Raw genomic sequence first — 20,693 nt, 5'->3', positions numbered from 1 at the left:
AATATAGAAGGCGATATTAATTAGAGATCCCTTATTTCTCTCATGCAAGAAGGGTTAGAGATGTAACACAGTCAATGTCAGTGAGCAGTATAGTACTGAGAACAAGTTATTGGAGACACAAAGTGCTTTTTCTAGCCATGTATATTTATGATTTGTTTGGCGACACCTAGGATAGCCACATGGGCCTGAAAGACAACAAAGTACAGCCTGTGGTGGTCCATAGCATAGATAAAGGTGTAGTTGTGTAAATAGCTAGGATGGAGGAGATACAGCCTTGGCCAGGTTTGCACTCTGCTCCCGTCAGATCTTGTGAGATGTAAGTGATACCCGCCTTTCTGTGGAAGAAAAGGAAACAACACAGTAACGATCCACCTTTAGCAGCTTAGAACATATCAGGCGTGTTGGCCCAAACACTTGGGACGCTGAGGTCAGGGAATCAAGAGGTCCAAGACAGATTGGGCATCTTAGAAAGTTGCTGCATCTCCCGATACAGCATTATGATGTCTGAGGATCTGTTTCTATAGTAAAGCTGTCACTATGTCAACCGTGTGAAGGTGTGTTATCTTTATGAGGTTGCTCTTTAGTGGAGTGAGTTAGAGGGTACCCCTTGGAAACTCTTCTGTTCCAGCCAATGCCTTTAATACAGTTGGATAAAAATGATTTGTCTCTGTGCAGTTTTACTCGGTATACCTTGAATTCCTTGGTTGCAAGGATCTGATTTTGGCTAGGTTGTAAAGATCCATGGGCAACATCCTAAAAAAAAAAAAAACTTCCAGCACAAAATATGCATTCTCTATTAAGTCATGGTTGTCCATTCATGTACATGGATAGCCCTGATCATGAATTTAAAGAGTTTCCCAACCCCACTCTCTAGGATCTAGAAACAAGATAGCTGTCAAGAGTATTGGTTCCCTTTTCTTGAGTTACTGTGGATTCCTTTGTGGGCACTGGCTTTACTTAGTTTGTGTGGACAAACAAGACTCTCCAGGATGCAAACTCAGAGGTCCTCCGCCTGGCATCCAGCCTGAAGAATTTACCTCTGAAAGACGGGTGTAAGTTCTGCTGTTTTGTTTTGGTCAAGGAGGTCAGTGGGCTGTCTGTCTGGTTTGAGGCTATGAAATGGGCTTTAAGTCTGTGAACAAGATACCAGCTGGTAACAACTGACTCCTCCAGATTTTATTTTCTAAAGAAAGTCATCCTTGCCTGCACTTAGAACCCTTAGTGTTAGGTGAAACAGCATTTTACAGCTGCCTTATGAAATAGCTCTACACATGATCTAACGAGGAAACAAATTGAACTCACACTTGTAACTTTGAGGAAGATTGTTTAATGTAATGCCTGCTGTGGATAACAGTGTGAGCTATGTCTGTGATGATAGATAAAACATCATGGTCGCTCTTTAATTTGTTCATCTTTGGTTTGTAACTCCAAAGCCATTTTCCTTATAAACAGCCTAAAGAGGTGGCATTTACTCTCAGGCTTGTGTAGGACAAGGTCTCATTAGTTTACTTTGGTTCTGAAGACCTGGCAGTTCCTTCCTGGCTCCTCTGGCTGAGTCAAGCAAGACATGCCTTTGCAGGTGGAACATCTCCCGCCCCACTTTATGGTTAAATAGAAAGGTAGTACACAGCTTCTTGTTCTTTGGAGCAAAAATGAGGTCCTTTTATGCTCAAACACAGGAATTCTTGCAGAGTTCCCAGCTCGCCAGGAGGTGTCCTTTTCTATTGCTGTTACAAAGTACCCCACAAAAGCAACTTAGTGATAAAAGGGCTTATTGTGGCTCAGTCTCAGGATGCAGAGACATCAAGGTAGTGGGTGCTGGAAGCAACTGTTCACATTGTATCCATAATAGAAGCAAAGAACAGTGACTGTTTCTGCTCAGTTCACTTCCTTTTTTTCATACAGTTGAGGATCAGCCCAGGGAATGTTGCCACCCACAGTAGGCAGATCTTCCCACATTAGCAAACCTAATAAAGATACTCAGCCACAAACATACCCAGAGGCCCACTTCCTAGATTATTGTCGATCTCATCAACTTGACAATTGAGGTTAACTGTCACAAGCATATTAGAAGATTTAAGGACAACCATTTAAAAGCATGCAAATTATGAAGAGGGAGAAAAAAATACAAAAAACAGTAGTAAATAGAATGAAATCATCAAAATAAATGCAGATAACTTAAAATCACCATAGTTATTGCCAGAGTATCAGAAACATAAAATAGAATTTTAAAGGTGAAAAGACAAAAGGTGCTCATTGTTTAGTGGGCATAAGCACACTTCTTCATGAAGATAAGGTTACTTTTAAATTTGTTTGCCTCTGACAGCATTGCTTCAAAATACATCAAGCAAATTTGTCAAAAGTTCAATTCTATAGCTTGAACGAGTAGGTTTTCAAGAAGTCCTCCCCTCTCTTTTTTTCTTTTCCTTCCCTCCTCCTCCACTCCATCCCTCATTTTCTCTTTCCTGAGATGGGATCTCACTTTGTAGCCCTGGCTGGCCTTGAACTCACGGAGAAACACACACCTCTTCCTCCTTAGTGCTGGAATTAAAGGTATATGGCACCATACCTGACAAATGCATTCTTAATTTGTCATTGTAATAAGTCACAAAGCAGCAAACACCAAGAAAGACTAAAATCATACTATGTTCTGTGGTTGGTAGTTTCTAATTAGAAGCTGAATGTTTAATTAAGCATTTTGGAAATTTAAACTCATTATATTTTGTGAGCTGTTGAGGAACTCACAGGGAAATTAAGAGAACACCTAGAACCAAATCATTGTTATCCTTGTGTTTGAATTGCAGATTACAGAAGAACATCGGGAAAGCCAAAGGAAAAAAGGATGCTAAAAATAAGAACAGAAAAGAATAATAGAAAGTAAAAACATGGATTCAGTTGAGAAGATAGAAACTGAAACTTGCTAGGTTGGGCTAAACATTGGGAATGAAAAGGAGTTCATGCCTGTCTCTATCAAAGTGAACATGTCAGTGCTTGCCTTTAACAGGAAGGAGAGCGTCCTGGAGCCAGCTGATGGGCAGGCCCCCTCACACCTGCACACCAGTACTTCAGACCCACAGAGTTCACTGATACTTTCTCCTCATTCAAAAGAGTGGATCACCCAGATTTCACCTTGCTTTGATTTCTCTTCCATTATCAGATGAGTACAAAATTTGTATCACAACTAGAACAGTAAATGGACTCTTACACACACCCACACACAGTCATCTCATACTCACAATTGCATATTTTGTCATTTTTATTTCATCTGTGATCTCTTAGCTTTTCTCGGTAGTTTAATTTGTTGTTTGGTGTGCGTTTTAAAGCAGAATCTGTTCTTCAGATGGTTTTTATCTTACAGTAGAATTGTGTTTGACTAACCTGCAGCTTCCACCCCTGGGTACCACCAAGCTCTCTGTAAAGGTGCAGTGGAGAGTCAGCCATTAACCTTCCTGCTTGCTTCCCCTGCCACCTGATGAGCTGGAAGCCATTGCTCTCCACCACGACAAAACAAAACCTGGTGAGAACAGTGGAAGAATGGTTGTGCCAAATTCACATATTTAAAGAGAGCAAGATGGAATGAGTGACAGTGGAAAACCAAGAGAGTGGCACCCACCAAACCAAGGGGCTTCAAGTGGGGACAATTAAAAATATCAGACCACATTAGAACTGGAAGGGCAGGACTTCACGTATACAGAGGAGTACGTTGGCAAATGCTTTCTACTGAGTTTTGGGGGAAAATAGAGTCTTCCACTGAGTGAGTACATAGAGCAGATCTTTGAGCCCAATAGAGGCAACATCACAGAAGTCGACCTTGTGATGCTGATGCTGGGGGGTGTTTTTGCTTCCCTGCCATTGTCTGAAACATTTGTGCAGAAGTTGCGGAGATTTGATTTCTGCCGGAGTAGTTGTTCTCGTCTCAATGGCCTTGTTGTGGTTTTGGGTCTTCTATGTTTGTGCAGTGTCCACTTGTGTTTTGAAGACTGTAGAACAACCTCGCTACATTTCACACAGGAGTGAGTTTTATTCCTCTGATGGAAGTGCTTGTTTCTGTCAGCAGAAGATTGGGATTTTAACAACAAAGTAGCAGCTTATAATTGATGAGAATATTTTTAATTAAACCCAACAGGTGAGGTCTACAAGATTTCTTTTTTGAGGCGCCTGCCTTCTGTCTGGTGTACTCTGTACTTGGTTTAGTTTGGGTGTGCTTGGGAGATTTGTAGTATCGTCTTGACTGGTTTTTGTTTATTTGTTGTTTTGTTTTTTTTAATTGCTGTAAAATACATGGCTGAAGCAATTTAGAGGAGATTTATTGGGCTCACAGTTTAATAGAACACAGTCAGTCGTGGCAAGGAGGTGGAGTTGGGAGCTACTTCCTATTGTGGCCCAGGGAGCCTGCTTACACTCTGCAGTTCAAGAAGTGGGGGCTCAAGTATCAGCCTCAAAGCTGACTCAGCTAGCAGTTGGTTCAAACACATGAGTCTCTGCCCAGATGTCCAAGTCATTATGGGGCTGGATGTTTCTCTTGTAAAACATGAGGTTTAAAGGTGAATATTTTGGTAAGAGTTTAACAAATTTAAGAAAATTCAGATAAACTGTAGTTCCTAGCTTTTCTGTGGTCTTATGAAAATAGAACTAAACAGAAAATTCCCAGCCTCAGAATTCCTGCTTGTCTATTTTTAGCACCCACAGTTCCATCTTTGTCTCTGGCATTGATAAAGCCAGGCTGTACAGCATAGTACCAGCCATTCGGTTTCACAACAGGAATTTCTTTATATGACTTCTCCAAGCTCCCCATTTAGCGTGTTGGGTCTGTGTGACCCGTGAGAAATAGCAAGTGCTTTATTCTGCTCGGAGGCATCTGATGAGGGATACAGTTGTGAAATGAGTTTGCAGCGCTGTCTCACAGTCATGACACCATGTGGAGAATTCTCTGTCACCCTGTGTGTACAGTGCACACACAGATTTGATTTAGTTGTATTCTGTCAAGCATACAGCAGCAAGTGCGTGTATTTGCGCCATTCTACATGTATCCAGAACAGAAACCCCATGGAAAAGTAGCTTATTGGCAACTTCTTTTCAGCAGCATTGCCATTAATTGTTTTTAAAATTCATTTTAATTTAGGTAGATCTCTTAAGAAAAAAAATGAATGGGGGTGGCAAGATAGCTTAGTGGGTAAACTCTCTTGCTGCCAACTTTTTTTTTAATTTATTTTTTCTTGGAAAAAAAATATTTCCGCCTCCTCCCATCCTCCCATTTCCCTCCCCTTCCTCCCCCTCCACTCCCCCTCCTCCCACTCCTTTCCCCCTCCCTCTCCATACCAAAGAGCAGTCAGGTGGAAAGTCCAAGGTCCTCCCCCCTCCATCTAGGTCTAGGAAGGTGAGCATCCAAACTTGCTAGGCTCCCACAAAGCCAGAACATGAAGTAGGATCAAATCCCAGTGCCATTGACTTTGGCTTCTCATCAGTCCTCATTGTTCAGAGAGTCCGGTTTTATCCCATGCTTTTTCAGTTCCAATCCAGCTGGCCTTGGTGAGCTCCCAATAGATCAGTCCCTCTGTCTCAGTGGGTGGGTGCACCCCTTGTGGTCCTGACTTCCTTGCTCATGCTCTCCCTCCATCTGCTCCTCATTGGGACCTTGAGAGCTTATTCTGTGTTCCAATATGGGTCTCTGTCTCTATTTCCATCCATTGCCCGATGAAGGTTCTATGGTGATATGCAAGATATTCATCAGTGTGGTTATAGGATAGGGCCATTTCACTAACTGGGGACATCCCCCTGGGCACCTGGGAGCCCCTCTAGGTTCAGGTCTCTTGCCCACCCTAAGCTGGATCCCTTAATTAAGATATATGCTTCCCTGCTCCCATATCCATCCTTCCTTTATCCCAAACATCCCAATTCCCCAAGTTCCCACCATCTTCCCCTTCTCACATTTCTCTCCCCATCTCCCCTTACCCCTATCCCACCCCACCCCCAAGATCCCAATTTTTGCCCGGCAATCTTGTCTACTTCCCATATCCAGGAGGATAACTATATGTTTTTCTTTGATTTCACCTTATTATTTAGTTTCTTTAGGATCACAAATTATAGACTCAATGTCGTTTATTTATGGCTAGAAAGCAATTATGAGTGAGTACATCCCATGTTCATCTTTTTGGGTCTGGAACACTTCACTCAAGATAGTGATTTCTATTTCCATCCATTTGCATGCAAAATTCGAGAAGTCATTGTTTTTTACCGCAGCGTAGTACTCTAATGCGTATATATTCCACACTTTCTTCATCCATTCCTCCATTGAAGGACATCTAGGTTGTTTCCAGGTTCTGGCTATTACAAATAATGCTGCTATGAACATAGTTGAACAAATGATTTTGTCATATGATAGGGAATCTCTTGGGTATATTCCCAAGAGTGGTATTGCTGGGTCCTGGGGCAGGTTGATCCCGAATTTCCTGAGAAACCGCCACACTGATTTCCATAGTGGTTGGACAAGTTTGCATTCCCACCAGCAATAGATGAGTGTGCCCCTTCCTCCACAGCCTCTCCAGCAAAGGCTATCATTGGTGTTTTTGATTTTAGCCATTCTGACAGGTGTAAGATGATATCTCAAAGTTGTTTTGATTTGCATTTCCCTGATCGCTAAGGAGGTTGAGCATGACCTTAAGTGTCTTTTGGCCATTTGAACTTCTTCTGTTGAGAATTCTCTGTTCAGTTCAGTGCTCCATTTTTCAATTGGGTTAATTAGCATTTTAAAGTCTAGTTTCTTGAGTTCTCTATATATTTTGGAGATCAGACCTTTGTCTGTTGCGCGGTTGGTGAAGATCTTCTTCCAGTCAGTGGGTTGCCTTTTTGTCTTAGTGATAGTGTCCTTTGCTTTACAGAAGCTTCTCAGTTTCAATAGGTCCCATTTATTCAATGTTGCCCTTAATGTCTGTGCTGCTGGGGTTATACATAGGAAGCAATCTCCTGTGCCCATATATTGTAGGGTACTTCCCGCTTTCTCTTTTATTAGGTTCAGTGGGTTCAGACTGATATTGAGGTCTTTGATCCATTTGGACTTGAGTTTTGTGCTTGGTGAAAGATATGGGTCTATTTTCATTCTTCTACAGGTTGACATCCAGTTGTGCCAGCACCATTTGTTGAAAATGCTTTCTTTCTTCCATTGTATACTTTTAGCTCCTTTATCAAAAATGAGGTGTTCATAGGTTTGTGGGTTAAAATCCGGGTCTTCTATATGATTCCATTGGTCGACTTCTCTATTATTATGCCAGTACCACGCTGTTTTTATTACTTCTAGCTCTGTAATAGAGTTTGAAATCAGGGATGTTAATGCCTCCAGAAGTTCCTTTATTGCATAAGATTGTTTTGGCTATCCTGGGTTTTTTTGTTTTTCCATATAAAGTTGATTATTATCCTCTCAAGATCTGTGAAGAATTTTGATGGGACCTTGATGGGGATTGCATTGAATCTATAAATTGCCTTTGATAGAATTGCCATTTTTACTATGTTGATCCTCCCAATCCAAGAGCAAGGGAGGTCCTTCCATTTTCTGGTATACTCCTCAATTTCTTTCTTCAATGTCTTAAAGTTCTTGTCAAATAGATCTTTCACTTCCTTGGTTAGAGTTACCCCAAGATATTTTATGCTGTTTGTGGCTATCGTGAAAAGTGATGCTTCTCTAATTTCCCTCTCTGTTTCCTTGTCCTTAGTGTATAGGAAGGCCACTGATTTTTTGGAGTTGATTTTGTCTCCTGCCACATTACTAAAGGTGTTTATCAGCTGTAAGAGTTCTTTGGTGGAGTTTTTGGGGTCGCTTATGTACACTATCATATCATCTGCAAATAACGAAAGTTTAACTTCTTCCTTTCCAATTCGAATCCCCTTGATCCCCTTATGTTGTCTTATTGCTATTGCTAGAACTTCAAGCACTATATTGAAGAGGTATGGAGAGAGTGGACAGCCTTGTCGAGTTCCTGATTTTAGTGGGATGGCTTTGAGTTTCGCTCCGTTTAATTTGATGTTAGCTGTCGGGTTGCTGTAAATAGCTTTTATTATATTTAGGTATGTCCCTTGTATCCCTAATCTCTCCAAGACTTTTATCATAAAGGGATATAAAGGGATGTTGAATGTTGTCAAATGCTTTTTCAGCATCTAATGAAATGATCATATGTTTTTTTTTTCTTTCAGCTTATTTATATGATGGATTACATTGATAGATTTTCGTATGTTGAACCAGCCCTGCATCTCTGGGATGAAGCCTACTTGATCAAAATGGATAATTTTTCTAATGTGTTCTTGGATTCGGTTTGCCAGTATTTTATTGAGGATTTTTGCGTCGATGTTCATGAGTGAGATTGGCCTGTAATTCTCTTTCTTGGTTGAGTCTTTGTGTCGTTTTGGTATCAGAGTAACTGTAGCTTCATAAAAGGAATTTGGCAATGACTCTTCCGTTTCTATATTGTGAAATACATTAAGTAGTATAGGTATTAGGTCTTCTTGGAAATTCTGGTAGAATTCTGCATTGAAACCATCTGTTCCTGGGCTTTTTTTGGTAGGGAGGTTTTTGATAACAGCTTCTAATTCTTCGTGACTAACAGGTCTATTTAGATTGTTCACCTGGTCCTGGTTTAACTTTGGTATATGCTATTTATCTAAAAAAAAGTGTCCATTTCTTTTACATTTTCCAGTTTTGTGGCATACAGGCTTTTGTAGTAAGATCTAATGATTCTCTGAATTTCCTCTGTGTCTGTGGTTATGTCCCCCTTTTCATTTCTGATCTTATTAATTTGCATATTCTCTCTCTGCCATTTGGTTAGTTTGGATAGGGGTTTATCAATCTTGTTTATTTTCTCCAGGAACCAGCTTTTTGTTTCATTGATTCTTTGGATTGTTTTCTGTGATTCTATTTTGTTGATTCCAGCCCTCAGTTTGATTATTTCCAGTCTTCTGCTCCTCCTAGGTGAGTCTGCTTCTTTTTTTTTCTAGAGCTTTCAGGTGGGCTGTTAAGTCTCCAACGTGTGCTTTCTCTGTTTTCTTTAAGTGGGCACTTAGTGCTATGAACTTTCCTCTTAGTACTACTTTCATAGTGTCCCATAAGTTTGAGTGTGTTGTTTCTTTATTTTCATTAAATTCAAGGAAGACTTTAATTCCTCCCTCCCTCCCTCCCTCCCTCCCCCCCATCCCTCCCTCCCTCCCTCCTTCCTTCCTTCCTTTCTTCCTTCCTTCCTTCCTTCCTTCCTTCCTTCCTTCCTGATCCAGGTGTGGTTCAGCAGTTGACTGTTCAGTTTCCATGAGTTTGTAGGCTTTCTGGGGGTAGCATTGTTGTTGAATTCTGACTTTAATCCATGGTGATCCGATAAGACACAGGTGGTTACTAATTTTTTTTTTTGTAATTCTCGAAGTTTGCTTTGTTACCGAGTATGTGGTCAATTTTCGAGAAGGTTCCATGAGCTGCAGAGAAGAAGGTATATTCTTTCCTATTTGGGTGGAATGTTCTATAGATGTCTGTTAAATCCATTTGATTCATTACCTCCATTAATTCTCTAATTTCTCTGTTAGATTTCTGTCTGATTGACCTGTCCATTGGTGAGAGAGGAGTGTTGAAGTCTCCTACTATTAGTGTGTGTGGTTTGATGACTGGCTTGAGTTTTAGCAATGTTTCTTTTATGTACGTGGGTGCTTTTATATTAGGGGCATAGATATTCAGGATTGAGACTTCATCCTGATGAATTGTTCCTGATATGAGTATAAAATGTCCCCCTCCATCTCTTCTGATTGATTTAAGTGTAAAGTCAACATTGTTAGAAATTAGTATGGCCACACCTGCTTGTTTCTTAGGTCCATTTCCTTGATAAGCCTTTTCCCAGCCCTTTACTCTGAGTAGGTGCCTGTCTTTGTGGTTGAGGTGTGTTTCTTGTAGACAGCAGAATGTTGGATCCTGTTTTTGTATCCAATCTCTTAGCCTGTGCCTTTTGATAGGTGAGTTGAGTCCATTGACATTAAGTGATATTAATGACCAGTGGTTGTTAACTCCGCTCACTTTTTTAGTAGTAGAGTTCGTGTGTTTCCCTTCTTTGAGTTGTGTTGGTGATGGGTCTCTAGATGTCTGAGTTATTGTGGTCGTTGTTGGACTCCTTGGTTAGTGATTTTCCTTCTATTACTTTCTGTAAGGCTGGATTTGTGGCTACGTATTGTTTAAATTTGTTTTTATCCTGGAAAATTTTGTTTTCTCCATTTATAGTGAATGAAAGCTTGGCTGGGTATAGTAGTCTGGGCTTGCATCCATGGTCTCTTAGTTTCTGGAGAACCTCTATCCAGGACCTTCTGGCTTTAATGGTTGCCATAGAGAAGTCAGGTGTAAGTCTGATAGGTTTACCTTTATAAGTAACTTGGCCTTTTTCCTTTGCGGCTCTTAATATTCTTTCTTTATTCTGTATGCTTTGTGTTTTGATTATTATATGGCGAGGGGATTTTTTTTTTTTTTTGATCCAGTCTATTCGGTGTTCTGTATGCTTCTTGAACCTTCATAGGTATATCTTTCTTTAGGTTGGGAAAGTTTTCTTCTATAATTTTATTAAATATATTTTCTGGACTTTGAGCTGCACTTCTCCTTCTTCTACTCCAATTATTCTTAGGTTTGGTCTTTTTATTGTGTCCCATATTTCCTGAATGTTTTGTGATGAGAGTTTGTTGGACTTGCTGTTTTCTTTGATCAGTGCATTTATTTTCTCTATGTTATCTTCAGAATCTGAGATTCTTTCTTCTATCTCTTGTATTCTGCTGGTTATGCTTGTTTCTGTAGTCTCTATTCGTTTACCTAGATTTTCCATGTCCATCCGGCCCTCTGTTTGTGTTTTCTTCTTTGCCTCCATTTCAGTTTTCAAGTCTTGAACTGTTTCCATTATCTGCTTGATTGTTTTTCCTTGGTTTCCTAGAGTATCATTCACTGATTTACTCAATTCTTCAAACTTTCTGTTATACTTCTCATCCATTTCTATAAGGGTGTTTTTTACATGCTGTTTAAGGGCGTCTATCACTTTCATAAAGTCATTTTTTTTCTACTTCTTCTTGATTAAAGTGTTCATGTCCTCCTCTTGTGAGGTCGCTGGGTTCTGGTGGTTTCATGTTGTTTTTCAGATTGTTGGGTGAATTCTTGCATAGGCGCCTGCCCATCTCTTCCTCTGAATGGTTCCCTATGGTTCTTCTTTTACAGGATCAGCTCTCTTTGCCCACTGATGTACCTTCCCAGTGATGGCTCTCCTGATGCCTAGATCAGATCTCCGTGCTGCTTAGGTGCTGCTTAGGTAGCTCGTACACAAAGGGCCTACCTTGCTTGCTGCAGGCAGGCTGTTGAGACAAAGGAACTACTGCCCTCCTGGTTGCCCTCCCAATTCGGATTCCGTCCCAGTGCCCGAACAGGCTGAGCTGGGAGATGTTATGTGGCCAAAGAGGGCAGGGAGGCAGAAGGGGGGAGGATTCTGGATGCAAACTGGGTGGGATAGGAAGAGAGAGGAGGTATCAGACAGTATAGCCCCTGCAGGAAGACCAGGAAGTGTAGGAGGAATGAGGAATGTCTGAGTTCCCTGTCCCAGGCTGCTGCCTTGGGTCAGAAACTCACTCACCCCAATGATGGCTCTCCTGGTGCCTAGATCGGATCTCCGTGCTGTTTGGGTAGCTCATACACAAAGGGCCTACCTTGCTTGCTGCAGGCAGGCTATTGAGACAAAGGAACTACTGCCCTCCCGGTTGCCCTCCCAATTCGGATTTGGTCCCAGAACAGGCTGAGCTGGGAGATGTTATGTGGCCAAAGAGGGGAGGGAGGCAGAAGGGGGAGGGTTCTGGATGCAAGCTGGGTGGGATAGGAAGGGATGAGCCTGAACAGGCTGAGCTGCTCTTGCTGCCAACTCTTGCGCCCAAGTTTGAGTTTGTTTTTTAAAATGTAATCTAGCAACTGTGAGAACTTTAGCAAGAAAGATCCATTTCATCTTTTTATTCATAGAGAATTCCTGATCTTATTGAAGCGTGTGCTCATCCCCTCTTATGTGTGTTCCGAGTGTCTTTACTGCTGTGTATCGAGCATCTGCATGGCAGGGGGAGAAGTGTGATTACTACAGCACTGTGATGTGCAGTTTTCGGGTGGATGGAAATATGCTAATTTTTCTCCCTTTTTTTTCTATGTTTTGAAAGCTAACTTAATATTTAACCCATTGGAAATATGGCTATTAAATTCCTGTTTTAATCCTGCTGACTCGCTTTAAGAGTAAACTGAACGTGTATGATAGTACAGAATTCTGTTATCAAAGGAAGTAACAGATGCGGAGCGTCATGCTGTGCTTGTAAGAGCCAGTCTGAGCATAGACACGGGATGCAGTAGCACCGCCAATTAGTCCTCTCACCTGCTCACTCACTCTACTGTTCCCCCACCTGTCTGAGTCTGTGTGCACCCCTCCGGTTACTTCCTTAGCTGAATTTCCCCCCCCCCACCCGTGTGCACGCTCGCATGCACACAATTACACACACACACACACACACACCAAGAAGGCTGCCTTACTGCCTTCCATGCTCACTGTAAGATTGCAGCGCTCTGTGAAACATGCAGCGCAGGCAGCCTTCACAGAGATGTTCCCACACACCCTGGTGAGCCTTATGCTGGGTGAGATTAAGTGGTGTTCATGCTCACTGGTGGTTTGCTTTCTTTTATAAATTGCCTAGAATTTGTCCCACACTCAGTTTGTAGCCTTACTGATTTGGAACATACAATCATGCAGTATGAATTACCTTGTGCTAGGCATCTCCACATGTTCATTTTTGGCTTTGGGATCAGCCGAGTCTCCATGTCCCATCTCCACCACATGGGCCTTCACAGCTATTATGCTGGCTTCCTCGTGGGAAGCCCTGTTGCATAGCTATGGGCTGTTGTGCACCCAACAGCCATTTTAACTGTGTTGGCCAGAAACTCTTCTCATACCAAGGAGCATGTGGTGTTCTTCTGTTGTGTAGAAATTATGTCCGATACAGCCGAAAATGCGTAGATCTTAGATGGATAGAGCGTAATAGATGTAGGCACTTGTATAGCTACCATCTGCTAGGCACAGAGACTGTTTTCACCCATAAAATTCACTCGTGCCCCTTTTATTGCCTCTGCCACACACAAGCTTTGTCCATATTCTTTGTTCATCCCCATCCTGTCATGTAGCATTTCACTGCCGAATGTACAAGTTTTGGTTTCATGTTTGCCACACGAATTAGTAGTAGTTTTTTGCTCTAACACACACCCACAATGAAGGCAGGCAAGCATATCATGGTAGGAGCAGGTCCTGGAGGGAGCTGCTTACCTCAAGGCGTCCTGGAAGCAGAGATAAGAACAGGCTGGGGTTCCCAATGTCCCTTCAAGGACACAGTCTCAGTGACTTAATCCTACCAGCTAGCGTTCACCTTGTACAGTTGCTCCCACCTCCCTCTGGCAGGAGACCAAGCCTGCAGACATGTTAAGGGGCCCAGTTGTTAAACCAAGTGCGACTTCTGAGTATAGGGGCGACTTTGAACACCCTGAAACCACAAGCATGTGAATTTGTTGGAATGACTTACAGACTGCAGTCCAACTAATCCAACAATGGCTAGCGGTAGCTGTGACTGGATAGTCCAAGAATAATAGTTTCTCAGTCCCATGAGGCTGGAGTCCAGTGCCAGTGAAGGAATGGATTTTCTGGCAAGCAGGCAAAGAGTAAAACTTTCCTTCTTCCATGTTCTTGTATAGTCTGTATAGTCTTTCAGCAAAAGGTATAGCCCAGATTAAAGGTGTGTCTTCTTGCGTCGAGATTTGGATCAAAGGTGTGGCCTCTATTTCTGGATTGTAGTTCATTCCAGATACTGTCAAGAAGTATAGCCACCCCATCCATTGAGTACAAATGGAACATGGCTGTTCTGCTCTTGGGCAAAAGGCGAGAATGCTCACAGTTCTCTTCTGGGAACACATTGCATTTGCATTTGGGCTCTACAGTTCTGCTGCTTAGAAAACCACAGGTGGCAAATGAAAGCCACCCTTCCTTCAGCTTGTAGAATTGTCGGGGCCACTCATGAATGCCCAGGTCAGGACCAAGGTGCTCTGGGCCTCAGTGTTGAAGAGACTGGCAGAACAGCCAAGTGGCTTTGTTTCTGCCCCACTACACAGAACTGACCGTGGCGACCTGGAAATACCCTCCATTTGCAGATAGCATTTAGTCACCCCACAGGAAGTATGGTGCTACCTGGCTAGTCAGGTGGACAGCCGGAGAAGTGGACTGCTTCCAGACAGGCCCTTCAAAAAAAGGGACAAGCTTCCCTAATTTGAACTGAACCATTTATCCTAAACATAAGCTGTACAGCAGGTCCAGGTCCTGAGATGGCGGCTCTTTGCTTCAGGGTTATGCAAGCATATGTCCTGTGTGGCTTCACAGGGAGGGCATTTTTCAAACTTAGGCCTGCCCAGCACCATACACACACCACCCATGTATCTTTGTTTGGATTATCATCACAGTTTCTTCCTCTGTAATGAGCCAGGGCTGTCGGTGAGTTGCTGGCTGGTTTTAGGGGCCCTGGGACACAGTAGTACTCAGAAATGTGCCTCGGGTTTGAAGGGGTTAATAAGTTGGTTGGTCTTCCTCCTTCTGTGATGGGTCCTGTCTGCCACCTACCTAGATTTTTGCTTTCCTTTCAACCCAGATTTGTCCAAGTCCTGTCAGCTACAGCATGATGTGGCATGCTTCTCTGTTCCAAGACTCTGACCCCTGCTTTCTTTGGGGGTTTCTTTGTAGTCTCTCCAGAGAGTTGTGTTTAAATTCTTCCTCGTTTCAGTTGTGGAACGCTCTGTTTTTGTAATATAGATGCTCCCCTTCTGATGGGATTATCTCTCAGTAAACCTGTTGGAATTTGGAATTACCAAAAAATGTGTTTCACATAGAACTCTAGAAGCACTCAGCAGCTCCTCACCCCTTAGAGAGCCAGCTGTTTCCCCTGGTGACAGACGCTGCAGCTGTGTAGCACAGCAGGGTCCAGCTGTGTTCCCACTAGCCTACAAAGTCAGGATTCCAAGTTTGAAGTACAGTTTCTATGGGATCTATGTTGCTTTCATGCCGGGATAAAGCCGGAAAGTGTCAGACCGTTACACAGAAACTATCCTAAAAACGTGAGGCAACTTTTCTTCTTCACAGTCATGGTAACTTTTTTCATTGGCTGCTATGTCGTCTTTGTCTTTTGCATCTTTTAGGTTACCAAAGTTCTTTTTCTATAAGCAGGGTTTTAGTATGCAATTCTCTCCACTTGGCACTGTTGGTGGCTTCATACTGGTCCAAGGGACCTCTCATATTCCTGGTAAACGTGCTGCTCTGGGGATGGTGTGGACAGTGATCTGATGTGTCAGATTTCTGCTGTCTTGACTTTGCAACTGGCAGTGTCATTTTGCATGCCTTGGGCTGTTTTTGTTAAACTGCAGCAGGAATGGAGTTGGCTTCTTTGCTCGCATCCCTGCTGAGCCTTTCTGCTAAGTGTTCCATTCTGTCTTCTGCGGCCCTGAGAACCTCAGTTTACATTGCTGGACTTGGGCACTCCAGATTGTGGTCCAAAAGAGGTGGCTTGGCAATTAATTCCACTACTTTACAAGTCATCAGCAGGGGGCTGGGATATTCCACAAGGTTGGATTTTACTTGTCTCACATTTTGGCTTTTTACTTATAGAAGAAAATCATAGCTCAAAGAATTTGAGTTGATTTACTGTACAGACAAATAAGAGCATAGGGTTTGAATTTCATGTATGACTCTGGGTGACATTATTAAGGAAAGTGATTTGGGTGGGATTTTCCTGCCTTTTTCCTTCCCTGAGTCGTGGCTTTCATCATCTTAAAGCTTTTCTGTGGGTGTACCTGCACATCAGCGCCTTCCACAGAGAATACCTTGTATGAAGTTCTTGGCATTGACCTCATGTCACTAGGGCTGTCCTTTCTCCATACCACCAGGAGGGCACGTCCTAAGAGTTACTTAGGATGTAGAAGAAAGAAGGGTCTGTGCGTTTTCTCCCTCGCCACTGTGAAAGGACTCATGAAATAGTTGTAGGTTTACTGTTCAACACGTTGTTGATGTAAGTGATGCTCTTTGCAGATATTTCGTGTCAGCTGCTTAGATACAGAGTCAAGGCCTAACAGTTTCCTCTGTCAAAGGAGACAATGTCCCCTAGTGGGGGCAGGAACACACTCAGGTCTCCAATTGTGTGAGGTTTGTATTTGTGCGCAGTCTATAAAGTGTCCTTGCAACTCCACCTCTCCGACCCCAGGTTGTCTCCTAGTCACTATGTTGTGTCAATTTGCATGCCGAGTCCGCCACAAGATTTAGTTGCACGTCTGACCTGAGTGTTGAATTGCTCCCCCACAGTCTGAGGGGCTAGCAACTACAGATTATGGTGGGCTCAAACAATGGGTTTTATATTTTAAATAACCTAATAAGGTAAAGAATTACAGCACAGGAAATGACAAGGCTCTCTGTTTTTAGCTCTTTTAGACATCACTGATTTTGATTCTGCTTCCTTGCCCCTGAGAAGAGTTGAGTGGTTGGGAGAACATATAACCCTGAAACTTAAAACTTCTGTTCTTTAGCAGTGCCCATAAAGTGCCCACTAGCTTAGTATTACCTTCTTTTGGCATCTCTGAACAATTCGGTCCTGAGCATTTGAGAAGTCCACCTATGTATCCAGGTATCTGCTGAGACTGGTTCCCATACTGCCTCTCCTTTGGCAAAAAGGGGGGGGGGGGGCAAGGTCCTCGGGCCCAGAGGAGGGAAAGACCATTCTGTGGCCCCATGTCCTCACCTCAGCTTTAAGGACATGGAAGTGAGAAAAAGCAGGTGTTCTGGTTGAGTGCATACTTCTGAGGCGGAAATGAATTTAGGGGGACAAAACAACATAAAACATAGTTTCCTTTAAGGCACAATCTCTTTCCCATGTACCTTTAAAACTTTTAAACCACAGCTGCCATGAAATTGATTTTTGTGGCATTTTCCAGAAATGTACCTTTTACTTCCACTGCAAGGCTTGCATATGTGAGCTCTCCTTTCTGTGTTACTGTCCATGTGGACCAGCTCATGCCTTCCTGACAGCAATTCTTTACTCACGAGATCTGTTGGTGTGAAATCTTCCTCCCATGTGGACAGCTCTTTCTGTTCTTAATCCTTCTCACATAGAAGCAATAGTGAATGTTTAAATTGTGGCTTTTCTACAGCTAAGGGGCTTTAATTCTATTCTTTTTTTAAAATGAATATCTTTTAGGGCTATTTACACTTGTACGTTTGGTTGCGGTCTAATTTGGAGTGTTAGAGAACTTGGTGGGCACTGGCTCTTCTAACCTGTAACTTTGAAAGAAACACACTCATGTTTGGAGACTTGATGAGCTTAGACCTTTGTGGCTTTAATTAAAGAACTGTTAGCTGATAAGAGCTTTGCCTGCCAGGCATGGCATGAAATCACACCTGACCACCTTGGAGCAGTCTAGTGGCTTTTACATTATGTATGGATGTCGCAACAGATTATGGGTATTTCTGCAATAACATGTGGGCATTAATATCAAATATTTTCCTTCATCTGAATTGTGAGTCTGCCTTTTACACTCAGAATGTCACGGTCACAGAGTACATTACAATACTAGATGCATACAAAACAAGGCCTGTATGTAAATTTGGTGCACAACGGATCAGTCATCACTAAATGATCAACATCACCTTCCTGTAAAGATGCTAGCATGAAAATTAAAACCAAGATTGAGAGAAAATCGCCTTACTATTCTAGAGCATTTCATTGAGAGAAAGGGCCTTGTTGGTTGTCGTTGAGCACCTTAAAGTCACATTTCCAAGACTCCTGTTCCTTTGGTTGAGTCAGCTGCATGCCACAGAAAGCCCTTGCTGTTCATAGCTCATTGCTTGCTGCTGCCCACCTAAGGATGGCCAGCAGTGACTGCAGGTGGCTCCTGCGGCCCCTGTCAGATCCAGCGCAAAGGCCTCTTTGACTCATAAAGAAACTAGCTACCTCGTGCATATCTGCGGATATATTTTTGGTTTTATAGTTACTAGTTTATTTCCAGTTTATACTTAAAATAAAGATACATTTCTGAAATTACCAGTAGTTCTTGTGGTTAAAACATAACTGGTGTTTTAAGACAGGGTTCTTCTGTGTAGCCCTGACTGGCCTTGAAATGCCAACAACAATCCTGCCTTAGCCCCGAATTTTGGAAAGCTATATCAGTTCTGTTTTAGTATTGTATGTGTGGTTTTTCAGAAAAATAATTTAACTGGTATTATTAACATCATAGAAAATTCACATGTTAATGGGGCGCCACATAACGATTTGTGTATAGTATTCCTACATTTTGAGTATAAAATGTGAGTGTAGTTTGAGCTCATGGCAGGGACATTGACATTCTGTTGTTGCCTTTGTGTTTTGTACTGATTGGGGCAGGAAAGGGAGGACGTTATGGCCTGTGATAGTGGTGTTTGTAATGCTCATGCTCGTGGTGGTGATGGTGAATATTGTCTTGTGAAACTTGTAGCTTTCTCGAGTAATGAGGATTGTCTTTTAACCTTTCTCTCATATATAGGTGGAAAGGATTGTTGACAAAAGGAAAAACAAGAAAGGAAAGACAGAGTATCTGGTGCGTTGGAAAGGCTACGACAGTGAGGACGACACGTGGGAGCCGGAGCAGCACCTGGTGAACTGTGAGGAATACATCCTTGACTTCAACCGGCGCCACAGCGAGAGACAGAAGGAGGGGAGCTTGGCCCGTGCCAACCGAGCCTCCCCCAGCAACGCCCGGAAACAGATCTCCAGGTCCACCCACAGCAACCTCTCCAAGACCACCCCCAAAGCACTTGTGGTAGGCAAAGATCATGAGTCCAAAAACAGCCAGCTGTTGGCTACCAGCCAGAAGTTCAGGAAAAACACAGCCCCATCTCTTGCAAATCGCAAGAACATGGACCTTGCCAAGTCAGGGATCAAGATTCTCGTGCCTAAGAGCCCTGTGAAGGGCAGGACCTCGGTGGACGGCTTTCAGGGGGAGAGCCCTGAGAAGCTGGACCCTGTGGAGCAGGGTCCCGAGGACACCATAGCACCAGAGGTGACTGCAGAGAAGCCCATTGGAGCTTTGCTGGGTCCTGGTGCAGAACGAGCCAGGATGGGGAGCCGACCCCGAATACATCCACTAGTGCCTCAGGTTTCTGGCCCCGTGACTGCTGCCATGGCCACGGGCTTAGCTGTTAATGGAAAAGGTGAGTGTCTAGGTGGGCTGTGATAGGCTGTGCTCACATGCTGGGCAGTGACCTAGAGAGCATGTGTCCTTCTCTAGAAGAGTTCATCTCTCATTCTCTGGGGAGGGGAGGCACATTCACACAGCTGTTTCCCAGGCCTTTGGGAGACCATGACAACTTCTTTCTTTCCTCAAAGCCTTTGGCCTTCTTCTCAAATCAGCACTAGCTCTCCCTTTGTCACCACAGATGTGTGCAGGGTCTCCCCCTAAACTGCCTATGCTTGGTTTTGCTTTTTTGTTTTCTTTTGCTTTTGTAGCAAACTTTATGAAGCCACCCGCCTTCCTACATCTCTTACACACAGCTCTGTTAAGGATCTGCCTGTGATCTCTCATGGGACCAGCATGCTCTCTGTTTGCCCACGTGAATCACCAGAAATGCTTCCAGTGAGGGTGTCTTCAGGAGTTTGGCCTGTTTCTTGATGTACATCTGGTCAGATCCTATCACATTTTGTTTGGAAGAGGAGCTCTCTCTGCACAGTACCAGTCTGTTAGCCTCTATCTCCTGGCTTCCACGCAGCCATGACCTTCCCATTTCCTAAGTCAGCCTTCCAGGGGCTCCTGCCCCTCGCTAATCCACACCCTAATGGCTGCCTGTTTTTGACCCCACTGGCCATTCTGGTCTTTAAAGTCTTAATCCTGTCTTCTTCTTGCCCCACCTTTCTCAGAGGATCGTGTATAAGGGACTGCTAATGAAGCCCAGCGCCTCAGGTGTGCCTTGCAGGCGCTGAAGTATCGAGTCCCAGTCACACTCTGCTGAAGCTGTTCATAGCTCTCCTGCCTCTTGCCTCTTGACACCTATCCATTTCACATAACTGGATAGAGTGGTACCCTCAGACCAAGCTAGTGAGTCTTCTCACCAAGTAGCAAGAACACTTCTGAATGCCCCTGGACCACTGTTCCACCTGTGCAGGCACCATGACAGCATACCCTGGCCTGTCTTATTCATCTGCCTCCTGAACTCCACTTGAATTGCAGGCTGTACTCCTGGGCCCCTTTTAGCCTTCTTACAGTGGTCTCTGTGTGTGCACCCAACTCAGTCTCGTAGACTAATATACCACACTGGTGTGGGATTGCTGGGGGGGGGGGAGGGGAGCTGCTTAGTTCCTCAGGTAAGAATCTCATGAGCATTGCTGTCAATCCTGTCATGGTATATGCAGCAAGTTTTCCTCTTGGTTTTAGCCCTTGTATGGTACCTCAGCAGGCTATTAACTAAAATTTGTTGTCTTGCCAACATTTTCCAGATACATATTAGACCCAAGGTCCTGCTCTCCTGGCTGCAAATCAAACTCATATGGGATGAGTGCTCATTTATGATTATGATGACGTTCCGTAGCCAGGAAAATCATAGACATTTAGTGGTGGAGGAGATTATTGATTACCT

General features: G+C 43.3%; 1 protein-coding gene across 2 annotated transcripts in view; it reads left to right on the top strand.

The window, feature by feature from the left end:
* The window catches only part of Cdyl (chromodomain Y like), a 132,863-nt gene that overhangs the window by 55,908 nt on the left and 56,262 nt on the right, over nt 1-20,693 (top strand). Inside the window, exon 2 of one of the 2 annotated variants that reach the window (XM_041632911.1) lies at nt 18,608-19,274. The exons of the other annotated variant lie outside the window; for it this stretch is intronic. Within the exon in view, the coding sequence (XP_041488845.1) occupies nt 18,608-19,274 (667 nt within the window). The remainder of the gene's footprint in view (nt 1-18,607; nt 19,275-20,693) is intronic. 2 annotated transcript variants of the gene reach the window in all.

Source organism: Microtus oregoni, unplaced genomic scaffold, assembly GCF_018167655.1.
Source record: "Microtus oregoni isolate MIOR12 unplaced genomic scaffold, Mior012 000042F_ref0000377, whole genome shotgun sequence".
In the NCBI taxonomy this organism is placed as follows: Eukaryota; Metazoa; Chordata; class Mammalia; order Rodentia; family Cricetidae; genus Microtus; species Microtus oregoni.
Note: the sequence above shows the minus strand (reverse complement) of the source record. Positions and strands in the feature narration are given on the sequence as shown.